The sequence below is a fragment of the Nanorana parkeri genome, unplaced genomic scaffold, assembly GCF_000935625.1.
Source record: "Nanorana parkeri isolate BGI_ZX_2015 unplaced genomic scaffold, ASM93562v1 scaffold80, whole genome shotgun sequence".
Lineage (NCBI taxonomy): Eukaryota > Metazoa > Chordata > Amphibia > Anura > Dicroglossidae > Nanorana > Nanorana parkeri.
Genome location: NW_017306348.1, coordinates 2,535,689 through 2,556,832, shown reverse-complemented (window position 1 = coordinate 2,556,832; position 21,144 = coordinate 2,535,689). Strand labels below are relative to the sequence as shown.

Here is a 21,144-nt window from a genome sequence, read left to right as displayed (position 1 = left end):
TAACTTCTGCTCACCTATTTGATTTCTTTTAGGTTAAGTTTGAAATTACCAGGTATACCTTAAAGGAGAACTATGGGGTTAGGGCTTTTCCCCATAGTTCTCCTTAGGGTAACGGGAGGACACAAACTAACGTCCTCCCGTCACCCTAGGCTCAGTATACCGCGAGCTGTAGCTCGCGGTATACTGAGACACCACAGCTGAAACGGATCCCGACAATTATGCTGGGATCCGCCCAGCTGCGTGACTGACAGCTGGCTCTGCCTATCTAGATGCAGAGCCAGCTGTACCCGCCCCCGTCCGTTCTGCCAGCGCTATCGGGGAGGGGGGAATCCAGCCCCTTCCCTGTCACGGCAGAGAGCCGTGACAGGATCGAGAGGTGAGCGAACGCTCACTTCCCGATCAACTGAGCCGACCTGTGACAGTCTCATTGTCACAGGTCGGCTAGAACTATGAGGTGAGTGAAAAGGACTCACCTCATAGTTCTCCTTTAAGTCAGCAACAAGTTAAATCTCTCTAGCATTAGCTTAAAGTAGAACTGAAGCCACAACATTTTTCTTAAATGTGGGATTTAGCAAAGGGAGGGTTATACCCTTTATAAGTTTTTGTTGCCACCTGCGTCCCATTATGTAGATTTCCCTTCACATCCTGTCTGATGGCCACAAGAAGTAATGAGAGGTCATCCCTGGTGGTCAGCAGGATCACCAGACCTAGTGTCTCCATTAGAAGATTTCCTACCTGTTCCTTTTCTTGTGACCACCCAAAATTTGAGATTCTCTTACACTCTCAGTGATAATGGTCCCCAGGATACATAGAGAGCGTGAATCTCCATAGTTGGGGACACGGACCGCAAAAAAAACCTGACAGGTATTCTAATCCAGTGACGTCCATGAACCCATCTCACTCCTGACTGTTTACCACCGCTGCACCCACCCAATTCATATGGAGTAAACGAATGGCAATCGTCATGTACACAGAAATAGGGACACTCCAGATGCAGATCAAATGCATCTATCTATTGCTGTAAATGCCGCATATCACACAGGTGCAACGTTTTGGGGTCTGCCAGGATCCCCTTCCTCAGGGGATCCTTCGGGACCTTGAAACATTGCACTTGTGTTATATGCGGCATTTACATCGATAAATAGATGCATTTGATCTGCATCTGGAGTGCTGGTGTTTCTAGGTATTCTAATCCCTCCCCACTCCATCCAAACAAAAAAAAAATGGCTTCAGCTGCTCTATAAGCTCACATGGGCTTCATCCTGAATAAGAACAGTTTACAGCAAGTTTCAGCAGCTTTGTTGAGGTGTCACTTGCCCCTCATACTAGATTGTAAGCTCTCACGAGCAGAGCCCTCTTACCTCCTGTACTGAAATTATTAATTGTATTGTCTCCTTCAGTTTTGTAAAGCACTGTGCGATCTGTTGGCACCATATAAATCCTGTATAATAATAATAGTATGGGGGAAATGAAACAGATCTTAAAAGGAGTGCTGACTCACCTTAAACAAGCTGCTTTCAGCAAGCTTCAAGTAGTACTGACGCATGCCAGCAGCTTTGTTAAAGTGACAGTCAGCACTTCCATTAAGATCTGTGTTTAACTTCCCCATACTGGTGCTTTAAAAGCTTCAGCCAAACTTCTTAGAGCTTGCCGAACACTTTGCAAATGTTTTCCAAAAGCTTGCTCTACATACTGCTTTTATACAAGCTAAAACCCTTGTGAGCGAGGCTTAAGGGTTAGACCGTCTGATGCGAGTCAAACACGGCATGGCTTTATGGAAAAATGGCTTGCATTTTAAGTGGGTTTACCATCTGTGCACATTGTAGTCTTATTGAGTTTTGTGGCATAAGCAATGCATGGCAAAAACTACAATAAATGCAAATGTGGCCGGGGGCTAGTTACTCTAAGTATATGGCACCATAAACTGCACCTGTGCCATGGGGAAAGGGGGATGCTGTGTGCTGCTCAGGCAAACTTAAATCACATTTAAAGTGTATATAGTCATGCTTTCAGTGATCATGGGGATGATAATGCATTGTGGCTAATAGCTTGTTGATTTTTAAAGACCGGTTCAGTTTGTTTAGCCGACATAATGTACTACAGTACTAACAGATACACATGTTGACCACAATAATAATTTTTTTTTAAAAGTTACTACTTTGTGAAATGTGCACAGCCATACAGTGTTCTTACATTTAAACGGATTTACATTGAGGGGTTGAAACATAGTGTGGCATTTTTTTTTGTTTCAAAGACTAGTCCAGTTGTGTTGCAACTGCATATCTCATGAGGCATTGCAAGACTCCTAACAGCCACAGACATGACTACCAGTACCAGTGGCATGATTGGATTTGTAATTTCACTGCAACTGGGATGCAGACGTTGCCTATCCCTGAACTACAACATAAAGTGTCTCTTAAATGACCCCATAATAAAATACAGACGCAAGACATCTGTCACTTCTGCATACATCTGCAGCAAAGCTAGCACCATTGAAACATATGGCTTACCTATGTACATGTGTTTTAAACGTAGAGGTTTAAATGGAATCCAATACAACCTCTAAGCCATTCAATTTTACTCCACTCTACTCTACTTAACCACTATTTAACCACCTGCTGGCAGTCATCCCGCAGATAAGTGCTGCACAATACATTTTAGTAGCTCAATTATGCCAAAAATCTAAGCGATTAATTGCGAGTAGTAAGCTGAACATTGTCATTCAGTAACCCTGTTGTAGTAGTCAACTGCATATTGTTTTTAGCATTGAGGTCATGCAAGATAGATTGATGACTACTACATGTTGCCTGAGTAGATAAGAGTTTCTTCACACTTAGTACATTGCACTAACATGCAGTGTACTGCGTGTGTGATAATGCAGCGCACTGCATTGTGAAAGATGCATTAGAGCCCAAGGCTATGATAACCCCTTATCTGGCATATTTCCCTTATCTATTGCCAGAGCTGTCAGCAACAAAAGTGCTAAAAAAAAAAACTACTTGTGATATGACATTCGACAGCCGGGATAACCACCCATTGGTGTCAGAGATTTTCAAGCATACTTACAAGGTTGGCTCAGCAATGATTACAGCAAGATTTTCTTGAATCTGTAACATTATAAATGCAGCGTCCTGTGTATTATGAATACTGAAATGATTGCAAAGCTTCAGTAAAAGTACCACAATTACTGAGCTTATTTCAAACCATGTGTGTAAAGACATATTGAAATCTGGCTTCTCCACTGTTGGGTTATATAGCATGATAAACCTGTAGTCTGTTAAGGACTACTGTTAAGTCTGTAGTATGAAGTTCTTTCCTTTTTACTAATGGATTATTAATGGGCAGAAGGGGGTATTGGAAACCAGCATAGGTCTGTAGGTATTCCTAGATCTGGGGTAGGCAGGTAGGCAGCCTCGGCACTCCAGCTGTGGTGAAACTTCAAATCCCACGTCTACCTCTGGTAGTCATGTCAGAGTCTTGCAATTCCTTATGGGACTCACAACAGCCGGGGCGCCAAGGTTGCCTACCCCTGTCTTAGACATTAGGACAAAAGGACAAATACAATGTTAAAACGAATGTATAAAAGTTTAAAGCACAGCTTCACTTTTATTTGTATTTTACTGATTCCATCCTAAACACTCAGAGCAACCCACATGGTAAAATATTTCCCTTCAGCCCCACTGCGGAGATCAGTACTGTGAGGCCCTGACTGGCTGTCCGGCCTTTATGCCAAAAAAGTAATGGCCACTTCCTGTTCATCCTATGGCTGGAGCCATACTCATGGTAGTCCCAGTAATAGGAATAATTTATGGCCACCGGGGCTGGATGGTACTTTTTTCATACGAAGGCTGTGCCTTCGTATGTGTGTCTTTGTATCAGTGCCTTTGTATGTGCGTGTGTCAGGCAGGGTCACATGGACAGGATCTCCAGAGCACGGAGAATTACTTTAAGGGGCCTACAGAGGATAAAAATACAGCTGCTAAACAATCATTGTAACAAGCAATATTTATACAAGCATGTATGTTGGGCAAGTGAGTAAGTTAGTGCCCAGTGTACTAGAATACTTATCAGAAGGCATCCCCGGCACTGGGTAAGGCAATAACAACTGGCCAGAAAAAAATCCACCCTGGCTAATTGACTTTGTCCCCAAGAAAGCTTGGACAATGGGATGTTGGCCATGGTCAGAGGTGTCCCACAGACATGTTACTGTTACCCCCAATCTGGCCATAAATAGTTACTTTGGTGTCCAGGAGTCTAAATATGTATTTTCCTTTTTTATGAAAGTCTGTTGTCTGTTCTCTCCTTTTCTTGTGGGCACATTGCCATTTCTTTTATCTGTGTAATGCTTATTGTCCCTCTCACCTCACCTTATTAAAAAAGACAGCACAGAGTACAATGATGATAAGACAAGTTTTTTATCTTATGTCGACCAATGAGACTTCACCTTTAAAGGCTAAGTTTCCCTTTCTGATCATATTTCATGTTACATCCTTTTTTAGGGTATAACATGAAATATGATCAGATCCGAAAATTCCAGAGTTCCCCCACTTACCAGAATCGCAGGGTTATTCTCCCCGCTGGCTTGTTTACCTGTTTGAATTCAGAGCGGTTGTGTGTTCTCTGCCCACAAAGCCTTGTCATCCATTCATTTAGCCACCGCAGGGGCACTTGTAGTCCATTGACACTTCCTCCCGTACATGTTACTGAATGTCCATACCAAGGTAGGGACATTCAGTAGCATGGACAGGAGGAAGAGTTTGCAGGACCCAGAGCACTGGACTCATGATCCACTGATCGCGGTTGCAATGCTTTACTGTCTTCCATGGAAAAAAAATAATAAATGCACATTTTATCTTTTATGAAGAAGCGTACATTTACTTTTTTTTTTTTAAAAGGTGGAATTTCCCTTCAACAGCAAAGGCAATGCAATACTAATGCTAATTGTCTGCTATGCATTATTGTATTTTACACGTTGCGTTTCACCATATTAAATACGACTGATGTCTTTACAAATGTTACATTGTCACCTTTTTTTATTTCCCTTATGTATAGGTCTTTCTTAATCTCTTACAACCTTGCTGTTTCCTCCTTTGTATAAAAGTCCCTTGCCGTCTCGTTCTACCGTTGCTTAGGTCTCTTGCTGTCTGATTACGCCCTCTTTATGTATTTGTGTCTCCTAGCTGTCCATGGTCTGTGTTTTCCTCTAGAACATACAGCCCTCCTCTGATGTCTGCTCTCCCTGCCTCCTCTTCTGTGGCTTCCCCCTCCTCCTTTATCTCCTCCCTCTCATTATCTGCACAGTTCCCCAGCATCCCAGTGACGCAGGAACGAAAGAAAAAACATCAGGATAACAGGATCAGCATCAGGACCATCATCCGATTGATAGCAGGACACAGCATCAGGACCAGAACCCACCAGATAAGGAGGAGGTGAGGACTAGGTCTCAGCATCAGGTGAATCAGGACCAAGGACAGCAGCCTGTGATAGAGCAAGGCCTGGGTGAGTCTGCTTCCATACCTCCTGGAGGAAAAGGACCGTATACATCAGGACCAAAATATACATTAACTAAGACAGGAAATGTAGCGGTTGTGTCTTAGAATATACAAAATATGTTTGCATGAGTAATAAAAGAAACATAGCTGCACCTTAGATTAATAAAGAAAGGCCTAAAGGGGCTCATAGAGAATAATGTAATAGACTGCGATACTGATAGGTAGGTATACAGGGGGAGCAGTACAGCGATAGTATGTGGGTAGGTGCCTGGATGTAGCTATACAGTCTAGAGATACCAAGGGATACACAGGTATGTAAAGAGACATACACACAGGTACAAGTAGGTAGGTATGTATGGAGAGAGGCACGGGACAAGGGAATAAGGATGTTCAGTTATGAAGGAAGGTATGCAGAAATACACATATTTTTTAAGTATGTAGAGTGGTAAAACACAGATAGATATATGGAGACGTAAGTGCTTATATGGATCTAGATAGGTAGGTATGCAGAAATATACATGGAAAGGCATGTGAAGAGGTAGGTATATACAGGTATATATAGATAGGTATACAGAGCAGTGGATATACAGATAGACACAGACAGGTATGTAAAGAGGTAGGTAATGTATATGGAGGGATGTACAGACAGGTATGTAAAGAGGTAGGTATATAAAGGGATGCATAGACAGGTATTTGAAAGGTAGGTATATAAAGGGGTGTACAGACAGGTATGTAGAGAGGTAGGTATATAAAGGGATGTACACACAGTTATGTAGAGAGGTAGGTATATAAAGGGATTTATAGAAAGGTATGTAGAGAGGTATGTATATAAAGGGGTGTACAGACAGGTATGAGGAAAGGTAGGTATATAAAGGGGTGTACAGACATGTATGTAGAGAGGCAGGTATATAAAGGGATGTTCAGACATGTTTGTATAGAGGGATCAATGGATAGATATAAGTTAGGAAGCCAGACTGATATAAAGAGAGGTTAGGTATTCAGGGTATATACAGATAGGTATGTAGAGAGGTAGGTAGAGGGATATAAAGAGAGATAATTCTACAGGGCTTTATAAATATACATATGTAAAAAGGTAGGCATTCAGAGGCGGATAGGTATATAGAGAGGTAAGTATGCAGAAGCATAAACAGAGAGCTGTGAAGGGAAGCAGGTACCAAAAGAATATACAGTTATATACAGTATGTAGGGAGGTAGGTGCAGATAATGGTATAGGGGTAGGTACACACAGCAATATAGAGACAAGTAGTTATATAGAACGTGTGATAGATATACATAAACCTCTGCTAGATATAAGGAGGGTAACTGCAATGAGTTAGTAACAATAATCAATATATAAATATGACTATGTCAATGCTCTGAACATGGGATGTAGGAGGGATGGAGATCGGAGAGAATAGATCCATGTGTAAGTAGATGCACACAGGTCAATAGGCAGTAATATACTTGAGTGGTTAACTGACTGCTCAGGACACCATGATTAATATTATTACCATCTTCCAAATGACTTCCATCTCCCAGCCCTCATTCACAATCCCCCCCCCCCCCCCACATCTTTTACATCTGCTCCTTCTTTTTGCCTTTTCTTTTCTCTCTCTGTCCTGTACACCAGTTTTTATTCTGTCCGTCTGTCTCTCTGCACTCTCTCTCTTGTATCCTGTGCATGTCTCTACATGTCTATTCATCCCCTTCCTGTCCTGCCTCGTGCCTTTTTCTCCCCCTCTATCCTGTCACTCTTTTCTCTCCCTCACAATATCGCTCTCTCTCTCTCTCTCTGTTCTTCTATCCTGCCTCTATCTCTTCTTTGCATACTGTCTCTGCCTCCTCTCCTCCTTCTGCCTAGCTCTCTCTTCTTTCTATACTGTGTCTCTGCCTCCTCTCCTCCTTCTGCCTAGCTCTCTCTTCTCTCTATACTGTGTCTCTGCCTCCTCTCCTCCTTTCTCCCTCTATCTCTCGTCTCTCTATACTGTGTCTCTTCCTTCTCTCCTCCTTTCTCCCTCTATCTCTCTTCTCTTTATACTGTGTCTCTGCCTCCTCTCCTCCTTTCTCCCTCTATCTCTCGTCTCTCTATACTGTGTCTCTTCCTTCTCTCCTCCTTTCTCCCTCTATCTCCCTTCTCTCTATACTGTGTCTCTGCCTCTTCTCCTTCATTCTCCCTAGCTCTCTCATCTTTCTATACAGTGTTTCTGCCTTCTCTCCTCCTTTCTCCCTCTATCTCTCTTCTCTCTATACTGTGTCTCTGACTTTTCTCCTTCTTTCTCCCTAGCTCTCTCTTCTTTCTATACTGTGTTCCTGTCTCCTCTCCTCCTTTCTCGCTCTATCTTCTTTCTAAACTGTGCCTCTGCCTTCTCTCCTCCTTTCTATCTCTCTTCTTTCCCCTTACTATCATGAGCCTCCTCTCTTCTCCCTTCCATTGTCCTGCTTTCACCCTTTTGTATTATCTCTTCCCTTTCACTGTCCCATTGCTCCTCACCTTTTTTTATTGCTCTCTTCTTCTCAGTATCCTCTCTCTGTCTATATCCATCCCCACGTGTTTTCTGCTCACTCACCCTAATATATACTTTGGTCTGTTTCACACAATGTACAGTCCTTTATTATCTGATAGCAGTGATAGCTTCTCTCCAGTGATGTGACTGTATACAGATTCTCTCACTCTGATTTCTCTGCTTCCTCTCTTTTTCTCTTCTTTATATCTAACGTCTCATTTTCCCCCTTTGATATCTTCTCTTTTCTATTTATTTTTTTCCATTTATTTCCCTGGCTCTACCATTTTTTTTCTTCTAACCAGTGAAAGAATCCCCATTCATTTTACACCCCAGATACTGTACACCTCTCAGCATCTTACTCTTTTCTGCTGCCCCCTATGTGTCCCTGTGCTGCCCCGCTAGCCCTGGCTCTATGCCTGGGGACATTTCCAGACACAGCCATCCTTGGAATAATCTAGCAGCCTGGGAACAATTAGTGACGAGCCCTGGCTGTTAGCCTGGCTCTGTCCCACCTCTCTGACTGTGGAGAGAAGCTTTGTCTGTCTAGTACAATCACCATCTTGTGTTCACATTGATTGCTTGCAAGCTGCAGAATCCTGTGTGCTGGTTGCAGTGTGAATGTGGGTGAATGGTCAATCACGTTGGGTTTATTCTGTGGTCTGGAATGTGAATGGAAAAGAGAGGCTTTTTGTTGTGACAGTATTGTCACAGTGAGACACAGAGCGCCTTTCTTTCGTGTTGATAGGATACTGCTATATGCACCATTATAACTGCTCTAAAGTGCATTATTATACTGATCCTGGACTGAAATGTTGATACTTATCCTCAGTGTGATATTGGTCCGTACAGAGATTCTGCAAAGAAGAAAAAAAAATTACCTTGCTGCTTGCCGTGGTACAATGCTAGTCCCATTAAATGGACAGGGACTGCTGACACCTGTAGTGCCCTTATGCACAGGACACCAGGATTCTCATATAATGGACAGGGATGCTAATGTAGAAACAGCTGACCAAGAGATACACTTTAATTGCAGATTCCAATTTCCCCTAGTTACATATAGAGGATGACCATGACTGGCTGCTACGGTGTTTGGGTGCAGCCAGTCTTCCTTAGATCAGCTGCTTCCAAACTTCCTCCATGCAGACAGAAGCAGATCCATGGCAGCTCCTGTGCTGGGACTAGCCGGTGAAGTAAATGCGTTTAATGTGGATCTATAGATAGCTGCAGGTGAATACAATACATGACCAGAGCCCATCTATAGATCATATGGAAAGAGGAAGGACGGCCAGGGAGGGTGACTCGTACCTGCCAATGGCTTGATGCTCTCACTCAAGCTGTGGCTTCTGTGCAGTAAGCCCATCATGGCTGGACGTCCCACAGCTGTTTTATCCACTGCTCCCTGAACCTCTCTCCCATCATTACGGTGCACTTCCCTGACAGTGTCTTCTCTTCTCCTGTCAGCTGATCTGGAGAGGTTCAGAGGGTCTCAGCAGGGGAAGATATGTGGGCGGCAGAAGCTCTGTATGGTCCCCAGAAAGGTTGCTGCAAGGTCCCCAGCAAGCGCGAGACTTCACAGCTGACGTGCTAGAACTATGAGGTGAGTGAAAAGCACTCACCTCATAGTTCTCCTTTAAAAATGTAAAGTGTCGGTATATATATGCTGGGTGAAAGATTTATGACTTAAAGTGACATTAAACCCTCAGATTTTTTAACATAAACCAATACCGTAATGTGTGCCTTACTGTAATCCATGGTTGTTTCCCTTCTCTTTGCTGCTCTTCCTTTTAAATCCGTATCTCTTCTCATGCTGGGGGAGAATTTCCCTTTGCAGCTGAATGCCTCTTCCTGTAGTGCTGGCTCAGGTTGTGAACCTACACACAGACACCATGTATCCATTTCAGAGACAAGGCAGTCTGCTGGAAAACAGAAGTTCTGCCCAGCATGAGAAGAGATACAGATTTAAAAGGAAGCGCAGCAAAGAGAAGGGAAACAACCATGCATTACAGTAAGGCACACATTACAGTATTGTTTTATGTTAAATAATCTGAGGGTTTAATGTCACTTTAACCCCAAAGTGTGCTGGGTGACAAAAATGGGGGGTGGGGGCGGCAATCAACCCTGAAGCTAATTTGCTAATTTGTAGAAATTATGAATCAATAAGAGAGTAGAGGAGTTTTCTTATGCTATGATAAGTAAGTATAGCAGTGCATGGTTACTGTAAATTGCTGTTATATGCAATAGTAGTTCAATCCATGCTACTGGCCTATAGAATAGTTAAATACAGATAAAAGTACCACTTAGAGGAAAAAATGTCCTAGCTTAAAAGGGGAATGTGTAGTGATTTGTACATATTTTCTTGATACATTATGTAAATGGCCAAAAAAACTTTTCATATTTTTAAAATATATTTTTAATGGGGTAAAATATTGCATATGTACTGCATAGTGTGTGTTTTCATATGCAGACAGCAGGTGGAGCACTTGGATTTTTTGGGAGATTTTTGTGGGATCTTCCTAGCTTCTCTGCTGAAAAACACCAGTTGTTAACACAGCTCAGTAGCTCAAGTGGGCATTACCACACACTTGAATAGGGTTCTCCATCAGCCTGCTTTCTCTCTTTCTCTGCTTGTTTAATATTACATCTCAATCAGAGAGAAAGAGAAGGCAAGCCTGAAAGAAACCAGATAACTTGTTATAGAAAACCCAGAAATCAGTTTTAAAAAATAACATATTAAAATACAATTGCCCCAGAACCGTTATAGTCGCACAACTATTTGAACAGGCGCGCGAATACATGTGAGTTCTTTCCCTCGATCAGTGTTCATCTTCACCATCACAGGGTGGGATCAGTGACGTGCCCTGTCTCCTGTGCTAGGTGAAGCATCCCCTGTCCCTCCGAAGCTCCGCCCCATCCCGCCGATGCTCCGACCCCAGCTCGGTAACCAAGCTGTGTGGGGAGGAGGAAGGGAGGAGACAGGGAGGAGACCTGTCCCTCACTTGCTCGTCACTGGTGAGGCATCGAGATCGATATCCTCACTGTTTTTTTTCCACTTTTTTTTAATTGGACAGCTTGGACCAATGGCGCTTTGCCATTGGTCCAAGCCATCCACAGAGCTCACGCCTCTAACACAGAGTAGAGGCTGTGACAGCTGCCTGTCAAAAGCCGGATGCATCACTGCCTGTAATTAACAGGCAACGCTCCATCCATGACAGGTTACACGGCAGAGAGGCTTTCCCTGCTGTGAAACCTGTTACAAGCCGATCTGAATGGAGAAAAAGCTGTCAGCTTCGTACTTGAAGCTGACAGCTTTTTTCTTCATAATACTAGGCAAGGCTTTGCCTCACCTTCCTCCCCTGACTGCACGTCCGTGGGGGGGATATATTTACTACATACAGACAGGAGCCAATTAGTTACGGTAACCCTTTTATTGCCAGGGCTGTTTTTGCATTTTATTTGCACACAATACACCCCCCCCCCCCCCCCCCATAGAATTAAATATTTCTTCAAAGAGACCCTGTAGAATAAAAGGGCGGCAGTTGCAAATTTTTATGTCGTAAGATACTAGTGCAACTCTTTAGCAAACCCAAAATTTCAGTAAACAAAATACACTTAAGTTAATGTTAGTGCACAAAAACACAATGTAATGCCCAATATTTTGGAGAATATAAAAGCTGAGATTGTGCCAGATAAATAGATACCCAAGCTTAAAAATTGTGTGCGCCCATGAAATGGTGGAAAACATATGGTAACTAAAATTATCCATAGGCGACGCTTTAAAAGCCTGTACAGGTCATCAGTTTAGAGTTAACAATGAATATTGCACCTTGAATTATTGCTCTCACTTCATATTTTCACCTCAATTTTCCTGTTACAACATTTATAAATCCAACAGCCACCACAGGTCTAACGAAAGCAGTTATAAGTACCCAGTCATAGGACCCTTGTGATGAGGGGTGTGGCTGTCACTCAGCTCTGCCAGCCTAGAGCACTGAAATGTGAATCCAGGAAGCAGCATAGTGATTGAGTTAAGGGAATTGTAAGGCATTTCCAAACAAAAAGCAGTATCAAATATTAACATGCTGTGATGCAAGACTATAAAGAGATACAAAGGTGTAAGACTTACTATTTTAACCGAGGTTTCATGCATACATTTGTAAATGTTTAGAATATTGGCCTTATTATATACTGCATGTAGTCTTAAATTAGCTGAGAGCATACATTATTGCTCCCTATAGTACAATAAACTGGGGGACATACTGACATGCACATAGCAGTTAAAGAACACGTGTGCGGATTTACTGAACAGTGTACAAAGACATAATGGCAGCCATCAATTTCAAACTATCATGGGGCATGTACACTGGGGAGGGGGAGCTGTATACTGAGTGCTAATTACAAATTGCTCAGCCCTTAACCCTACTAGCCAGTTAAGGATCTGTCAAACTGGTTATCATTTTAAAATAGAAGCAGCGATGTCAGATTAATACATTTGCAAATATTTGCATTGGATCAAGATACTGCTGGGAAAGATATATCAGGAATAAAGATGATAAAATGTGGAACTGGTACCAGTGTGACTCTAGCCAAAGATCCACAGAGTGCCTTATGGTATTAATACTGGTCTTTACTGGGATTGTGTGCATGATCCACAGAGTGCCTTATGGTAATAACACTGGTCTGTGCTTGGACTGTGTGCATGATTCACAGAGTGCCCTATGGTAATAATACTGGTTTATATTGGCATTGTGTGGATGATCCACAGAGTGCCTTATGGTAATAATACTGGTCTGTACTTGGATTGTGTGCATGATTCACAGAGTGCCCTATGGTAATAATACTGGTTTATACTGGCATTGTGTGGATGATCCTCAGAGTGCCTTATGGTAATAATACTGGTCTGTACTGCGATTGTGTGGATGATCCACAGAGTGCCTTATGGTATTAATACTGGTCTGTACTTGGATTGTGTGCATGATTCACAGAGTGCCTTATGGTAATAATACTGGTTTATACTGTCATTGTGTGGATGATCCTCAGAGTGCCTTATGGTATTAATACTGGTCTGTACTTGGATTGTGTGCATGATTCACAGAGTGCCCTATGGTAATAATACTGGTTTATACTGGCATTGTGTGGATGATCCTCAGAGTGCCTTATGGTATTAATACTGGTCTGTACTTGGATTGTGTGCATGATTCACAGAGTGCCCTATGGTAATAATACTGGTTTATACTGGCATTGTGTGGATGATCCTCAGAGTGCCTTATGGTATTAATACTGGTCTGTACTTGGATTGTGTGCATGATTCACAGAGTGCCCTATGGTAATAATACTGGTTTATACTGGCATTGTGTGGATGATCCTCAGAGTGCCTTATGGTATTAATACTGGTCTGTACTTGGATTGTGTGCATGATTCACAGAGTGCCCTATGGTAATAATACTGGTTTATACTGGCATTGTGTGGATGATCCTCAGAGTGCCTTATGGTATTAATACTGGTCTGTACTTGGATTGTGTGCATGATTCACAGAGTGCCCTATGGTAATAATACTGGTTTATACTGGCATTGTGTGGATGATCCTCAGAGTGCCTTATGGTATTAATACTGGTCTGTACTTGGATTGTGTGCATGATTCACAGAGTGCCCTATGGTAATAATACTGGTTTATACTGGCATTGTGTGGATGATCCTCAGAGTGCCTTATGGTATTAATACTGGTCTGTACTTGGATTGTGTGCATGATTCACAGAGTGCCCTATGGTAATAATACTGGTTTATACTGGCATTGTGTGGATGATCCTCAGAGTGCCTTATGGTATTAATACTGGTCTGTACTTGGATTGTGTGCATGATTCACAGAGTGCCCTATGGTAATAATACTGGTTTATACTGGCATTGTGTGGATGATCCTCAGAGTGCCTTATGGTATTAATACTGGTCTGTACTTGGATTGTGTGCATGATTCACAGAGTGCCCTATGGTAATAATACTGGTTTATACTGGCATTGTGTGGATGATCCTCAGAGTGCCTTATGGTATTAATACTGGTCTGTACTTGGATTGTGTGCATGATTCACAGAGTGCCCTATGGTAATAATACTGGTTTATACTGGCATTGTGTGGATGATCCTCAGAGTGCCTTATGGTATTAATACTGGTCTGTACTTGGATTGTGTGCATGATTCACAGAGTGCCCTATGGTAATAATACTGGTTTATACTGGCATTGTGTGGATGATCCTCAGAGTGCCTTATGGTATTAATACTGGTCTGTACTTGGATTGTGTGCATGATTCACAGAGTGCCCTATGGTAATAATACTGGTTTATACTGGCATTGTGTGGATGATCCTCAGAGTGCCTTATGGTATTAATACTGGTCTGTACTTGGATTGTGTGCATGATTCACAGAGTGCCCTATGGTAATAATACTGGTTTATACTGGCATTGTGTGGATGATCCTCAGAGTGCCTTATGGTATTAATACTGGTCTGTACTTGGATTGTGTGCATGATTCACAGAGTGCCCTATGGTAATAATACTGGTTTATACTGGCATTGTGTGGATGATCCTCAGAGTGCCTTATGGTATTAATACTGGTCTGTACTTGGATTGTGTGCATGATTCACAGAGTGCCCTATGGTAATAATACTGGTTTATACTGGCATTGTGTGGATGATCCTCAGAGTGCCTTATGGTATTAATACTGGTCTGTACTTGGATTGTGTGCATGATTCACAGAGTGCCCTATGGTAATAATACTGGTTTATACTGGCATTGTGTGGATGATCCTCAGAGTGCCTTATGGTATTAATACTGGTCTGTACTTGGATTGTGTGCATGATTCACAGAGTGCCCTATGGTAATAATACTGGTTTATACTGGCATTGTGTGGATGATCCTCAGAGTGCCTTATGGTATTAATACTGGTCTGTACTTGGATTGTGTGCATGATTCACAGAGTGCCCTATGGTAATAATACTGGTTTATACTGGCATTGTGTGGATGATCCTCAGAGTGCCTTATGGTATTAATACTGGTCTGTACTTGGATTGTGTGCATGATTCACAGAGTGCCCTATGGTAATAATACTGGTTTATACTGGCATTGTGTGGATGATCCTCAGAGTGCCTTATGGTATTAATACTGGTCTGTACTTGGATTGTGTGCATGATTCACAGAGTGCCCTATGGTAATAATACTGGTTTATACTGGCATTGTGTGGATGATCCTCAGAGTGCCTTATGGTATTAATACTGGTCTGTACTTGGATTGTGTGCATGATTCACAGAGTGCCCTATGGTAATAATACTGGTTTATACTGGCATTGTGTGGATGATCCTCAGAGTGCCTTATGGTATTAATACTGGTCTGTACTTGGATTGTGTGCATGATTCACAGAGTGCCCTATGGTAATAATACTGGTTTATACTGGCATTGTGTGGATGATCCTCAGAGTGCCTTATGGTATTAATACTGGTCTGTACTTGGATTGTGTGCATGATTCACAGAGTGCCCTATGGTAATAATACTGGTTTATACTGGCATTGTGTGGATGATCCTCAGAGTGCCTTATGGTATTAATACTGGTCTGTACTTGGATTGTGTGCATGATTCACAGAGTGCCCTATGGTAATAATACTGGTTTATACTGGCATTGTGTGGATGATCCTCAGAGTGCCTTATGGTATTAATACTGGTCTGTACTTGGATTGTGTGCATGATTCACAGAGTGCCTTATGGTAATAATACTGGTCTGTACTGCGTTTGTGTGGATGATCCACAGAGTGCCTTATGGTAATAATACTGGTCTGTACTGCGTTTGTGTGGATGATCCACAGAGTGCCTTGTGGTAATAATACTGGTCTGTACTGGGATTGTGTGGATGATCCACAGAGTGCCTTATGATAATAATACTGGTCTGTACAGGGATTGTGTGAATGATCCACAGAGTCTCTTATGCAGTGGCGGATCTATCGCTATAGCGACCCAGGTGGGTGCTATTGGGCCCGGGCACAGGGGGGCCCAACCAGGACAAGGGACAAAACGGTCCCTCTGATGCCAGACGTCGCTATGGCATCGCAGGCTACTGGCTGTCACTGGCGGCTTTGAGGAGGAACGTGCTACTGTTCAGATCACTGGCAACCTGTCAGTGATCTGTGCAGCGTCTAAGGTGGGCTTAGAGAGTCTAAGGTGGGCTCTGCAGGGTCACTCTCAGGTGAGCTGTTTGGGATCTCAGATGGGCTCTGCAAGGGGCGTTACTAGAAATCACAGGGCCCCATACAAAATTTTGCTATGGGGACTTGTGATTTCAAGTTACGCCCCTGGCCTTATGGTAATAATATGAGTCGGTACTGGGATTGTGGATGATCCACAGAGTGCCTTATGGTAATGATACGGGTCTGTACTGGGATTGTGTGACTGATCCACAGGGTGCCTTTTATTTTAACCCTTTTGTGGCCAGCCTTTTTTTTTTTTAATTAGATGCCAAGACCAAGTTTAGCAGCGTCAGTATGTGTCAGTAACCTTGGCAATAACTCCGTGACTCACTTTCCTGCTTGACATTGGGCCGGAGATTCTTAGATTGATGTGGAACACACATCTATTCCAAGATATCTGCTGCAAGGCTCATTAAAGTGCTCACAGCAGGGACCATTTTTCTAGAGGACTTGAAAAAGTTGTACTTCGGTCTCAGTGGGGTTAATATTAATTGTGCTGGTTTCTACTAAAGATGGTGTGACTCATCCACTGAGTGATTATTGTAATATTATTGGTCTGTACGGGGACTGTAAGATCCACACAGTGCCTTATTTGAATAAAACTGGTCTGTACTGGGATTGTGTGACTGACCCACAGAGTGCCTTATGGCAATAATACTGGTCTGTACTGGGATTGTGTGACTGATCCACAGAGTGCCTTATGGCAATAATACTGGTCTGTACTGGGATTGTGTGACTGATCCACAGAGTGCCTTATGGCAATAATACTGGTCTGTACTGGGATTGTGTGACTGATCCACAGAGTGCCTAATGGTAATAATACTGGTCTGTACTGGGATTATGTGACTGACCCACAGAGTGCCTTATGGCAATGATACTGGTCTATGCTGGAATTGTGTGACTGATAAACAGAGTGCCTTATTTTAATAAAACTGGTCTGTACTGGAATTGTGTGACTGATCCACAGAGTGCCTTATGATAATAATACTGGTCTCTACTGGTTTTGTGTGTCTGGTCCACAGAGTGTCTTATGGTAAAAATACTGGTCTGTACTGGGATTGTGTGACTGAAATGCTACTGGCTCTATACTAGGTTTTGTGTAACATTTCCACAGAGTGCCTTATGGTAATAATACTGGTCTGTACTGGGATGGTGTCACCAATCTGCAGACTGTCTAAGTAATGATACTGGTCTGTACTGGGGTGGTGTCACCGATCGTCAGACTGTCTTAGTAATAATACTGGTCTGTACTGGGATTGTGTGAATGATCCACAGAGTGCCTTATTTAGATATCACTGGTCTGTACTGGGATTGTGTGACTGAAATGACACTGGGCCTATACTAGGTTTTGTATAACATATCCACAGAGCGCCTTATGGTAATAATACTGGTCTGTACTGGGATTGTGTGACTGGTCCATAGAATGTATTATTGTAATAATACTGGAATTGTGTTGTGATTTGTATTACTTAATAAGCAATTTATCCATATACAGACTCATTTATTATGGAAGAACCAGGCTCAACAAACCATAGAAGCCAATCATGTACTGTATGATGTTACTGTAGTCAAATGACAACAAAGAGGGCAGTTGAATAGTTCCTATGGGTTACTGCACTTTACATATTCTTATTGCACTTTGAAGCAATATATATAATATGCCTGAATGTGCCCTACTGATTTGAGAAAAGGATTGGTTGCACAAGGAGACAATTATTATTATTATTATCACCTAGACTAGTCTAGACCTGACACAGTGAGAGGACCTTCATCAGGACCTTATGTAGTCAGCAACTAAGGCCGAAATTATTGATAGGTGTGCTTGACTTGTAATTGACTTTCTCTTGACATGCATTTGATCTATTTTGAAATAGACTTTATGGGAATGGAATGGAATTCCCGCTTGAAGCTAACCAAAGGCCATTGACACAGGCCCTAATAAATATAAATCTACAATGAGATTATAACAGTACCCACAGAACCACAGAGTGTCTTTTTTACAATGGCAGTTGTGTGTGATGGGACTACATGAATGGACCACAAACTGATACTGTTGTCATAATAATACGGATTTGTACAGGAGTTGTATGTTTTTATTGTCTTTAAATGTTCTAAATAAATAAAAATCTAAAGATAAAAGGATGAAAGCACAACCACAAAAAGATCCAAAATAATTGCTGGATGGTATAATTAAACTATAGCATGCCTAACTGCAAATGCACAGGCCTCTAAACGGTTGAAATGAAGACTTCCTCAATGTAAGGATACTAATCTACGCTGGGATTGTGTGAGTGATCAACAGAGTGTCTTATTATAATTACACTGGTCTGCACCGGGGTTGTGTCCCACAGGGTGCTTTATTGTAATAACACTGGTCTGCACTGGAATTGTGTGACTGAACAATACAGTATCCTATAGTAATAATACTTGTCTGTACAGGGATGGTGTAACCAATCTACAGACTGCCTTAGAAATGATACTGGTCTGTACTGGGATTGTGTGAATGATCCAGAGAATGCCTAATTGTAATAATACTGGTCTGTACTGGGATTGTGTGAATGATCCAGAGAATGCCTAATTGTAATAATACTGGTCTGTACTGGGATTGTGTGAATGATCCAGAGAATGCCTAATTGTAATAATACTGGTCTGTACTGGGATTGCGAGATTTGAATGATATTGCGCTCTACTGGGACTGTGTTATTGAAATGGTACTGGGTCTATACAAGGTTTTGTAGCTTATCATCAGAGTGCCTAATTGTAAGAATGCTGGTCTGTACTGGGATGGTATGACTGATCTACAAATTGCATTGTTGTGATGATTCTGGTCTGTTCTGGGATGATGCAACTGATCCACTAAGTATATTAATGTAGTATTACTGGTCTGTACTAGGTTGTTTGACCATTCTACAATTTGCCTAATTGCCCTATTTACAAATGAAGACTGATAGTAAATTGCAGATCTAACATTGGTATGTATCATTTCACTTCTATAACATCAGTGAACAGAGAACCATGACTAGAGAAGATCCTCTAGATTGCGCCCCGGAGGAAAAGCAGCACCCCCTGGATTTCCAGAGCCCCATCCTAGAGAGAAGGAAAAGGCCCGTGGTTCACCCCTCTGCCCCAGCTCCTCTTCCAAAGGATTATGGTAATCAGCAAAGGAGTCTTTATTTATCTGTCCTAGTGCATCATAGCTTTTGTATTGTATGGAAGATCTGGTGAAGATCTAAAATGTCTGCAGAAGGAATTGTTCTTGTCCACAACAACCAATCAGATTTCCCCTTTCATGTTATCAGCGCAATTTGGGAGAATGAAAACAGGTATCCCAACCTGAAATAAGTAATTTCAGGGAGGTGCCCTTCTCATTTCAGGGAGGTGCCCTCTGTCAAACCAGCCTCCCGTGGGGGGTGCAACAACAATTGCTATTGCTTCCCTTGTTATCTGCTGTTTTTTTTTTTAGTATTCCGACAGCTGCTGCCGTCAGAATAAAATAAAAAACAAAACAAAACATAGCAATGAATAGCTAGGCTGCTATTGGCTATTTCAATTTGCAATAACCAATAGCAAGCTGCCTATTGCACCCACCCTCTGCCGCTGTCAGTCAGCAGAAGAGGAACTGATGGAGAACTTCACGTCCACCTCTGCTTATTGACAGCAGCAGTGGGTGGGTGCAATAGCTAGTCTGCTATTGGCTATTGCAAATTGAAATAGCCAATAGCAATCCAGTTATTCATTCCTATGCTGGGTTTTTTTCTGACTGCCGATGTCAGAAAAAAAAAAAACAGAGCAGGAAAAGGTTTACTCTGCTAGATCTAGCAGAGTAAACCTTTCCGGGAGAAAATGTTTCTCTCCCCCGGGTGTCCGAGAGCCGCTATCTAATAGCAGGAGACTCCCGGAACATCCGGGAGAGTTGAGATGTCTATGAAAGGCAGAATCTCATTGGTTGATGTGAGCAACCTTTTCTTTTTTAGACAACACATGATTTGTAGGACCAAATTGTATTGACAGTTGTTTTTCTTACACCCCAGCGTTCACATTCTTTGACCCTAATGACCCGGCGTGTCAGGAAATCTTGTTTGACCCCCAAACAACCGTCCCTGAACTATTTGCTATCATCCGGCAATGGGTTCCACAAGTTCAGCACAAGATCGATGTGATTATGTGTTAAATATTTTGTATGTGGAATTAACTGTGCTTCCAACCTGATGGCATTAAAGATATCTGAGGATCCAGATAGATCCATGCCTCCCAACATTCTGAGAAGAGAAAGAGGAACACCTTCCAGCACAATGTACCTAGACAGTGGACACAACCCTGCCATGCACCCAGCAATGTAGATAATTAGGAATGTATATGCCAAAAAATGACTGAGAATGCTTTAATTACCACATAACCTAAATAGACTTTGTGGTATCCAACCCCAAAATCGAATATATATTGCAGCTTACCAGTCTTAGGTGTGGTGGCTGCATTAGTTTTCTTTATTCAGGCTTTTTTTCCTTTTATTTTCACCTGGTAATCCTGCAACTAACACACTTCCCATCTCTTCATGTGTACACTCACTTCTCCAATACATGTATGGTGGCAGCCATGGTTGTCACATAGGCTAGACTTTCTCGACGTCTCTCTCTGTTCACCTCCATTACATGATGGATCGATTGGACTAGTAGTTTACAAAAGAAAGATATGGATGTTGTGCTTCCTTTTATGCTCACAGGAAGTGACAAGGATATGGTATTTCTGGCAAGATGAACAGGCATTTCTGTACTTGCTGAAAATGTCCTTTGCCTGAAAAATGGAAACTAATGCAGCCACCACTGGTAAGCTTCAATATACCTATTTTTTTTAGATGGAATTACACAAAGCCTACCCTTGCAGTGCCCCCCCCCCCCCCCCCCCCACGGGGGGGAGAATATTTTTTGTGT

At 42.2% G+C, this 21,144-nt stretch overlaps 1 protein-coding gene across 1 annotated transcript in view; it reads left to right on the top strand.

Moving 5' to 3' along the window:
- Nucleotides 1–5,247: 5,247 nt before the first annotated feature.
- CLIP3 (CAP-Gly domain containing linker protein 3) overlaps nucleotides 5,248–21,144 on the top strand; it is a 36,206-nt gene continuing 20,309 nt past the window's right edge. Inside the window, exons 1-3 of the mRNA XM_018576906.1 lie at nucleotides 5,248–5,499; nucleotides 19,219–19,367; nucleotides 20,248–20,372. Of these exons, the coding sequence (XP_018432408.1) occupies nucleotides 19,232–19,367; nucleotides 20,248–20,372 (261 nt within the window). The 5' untranslated portion in view covers nucleotides 5,248–5,499; nucleotides 19,219–19,231. The remainder of the gene's footprint in view (nucleotides 5,500–19,218; nucleotides 19,368–20,247; nucleotides 20,373–21,144) is intronic.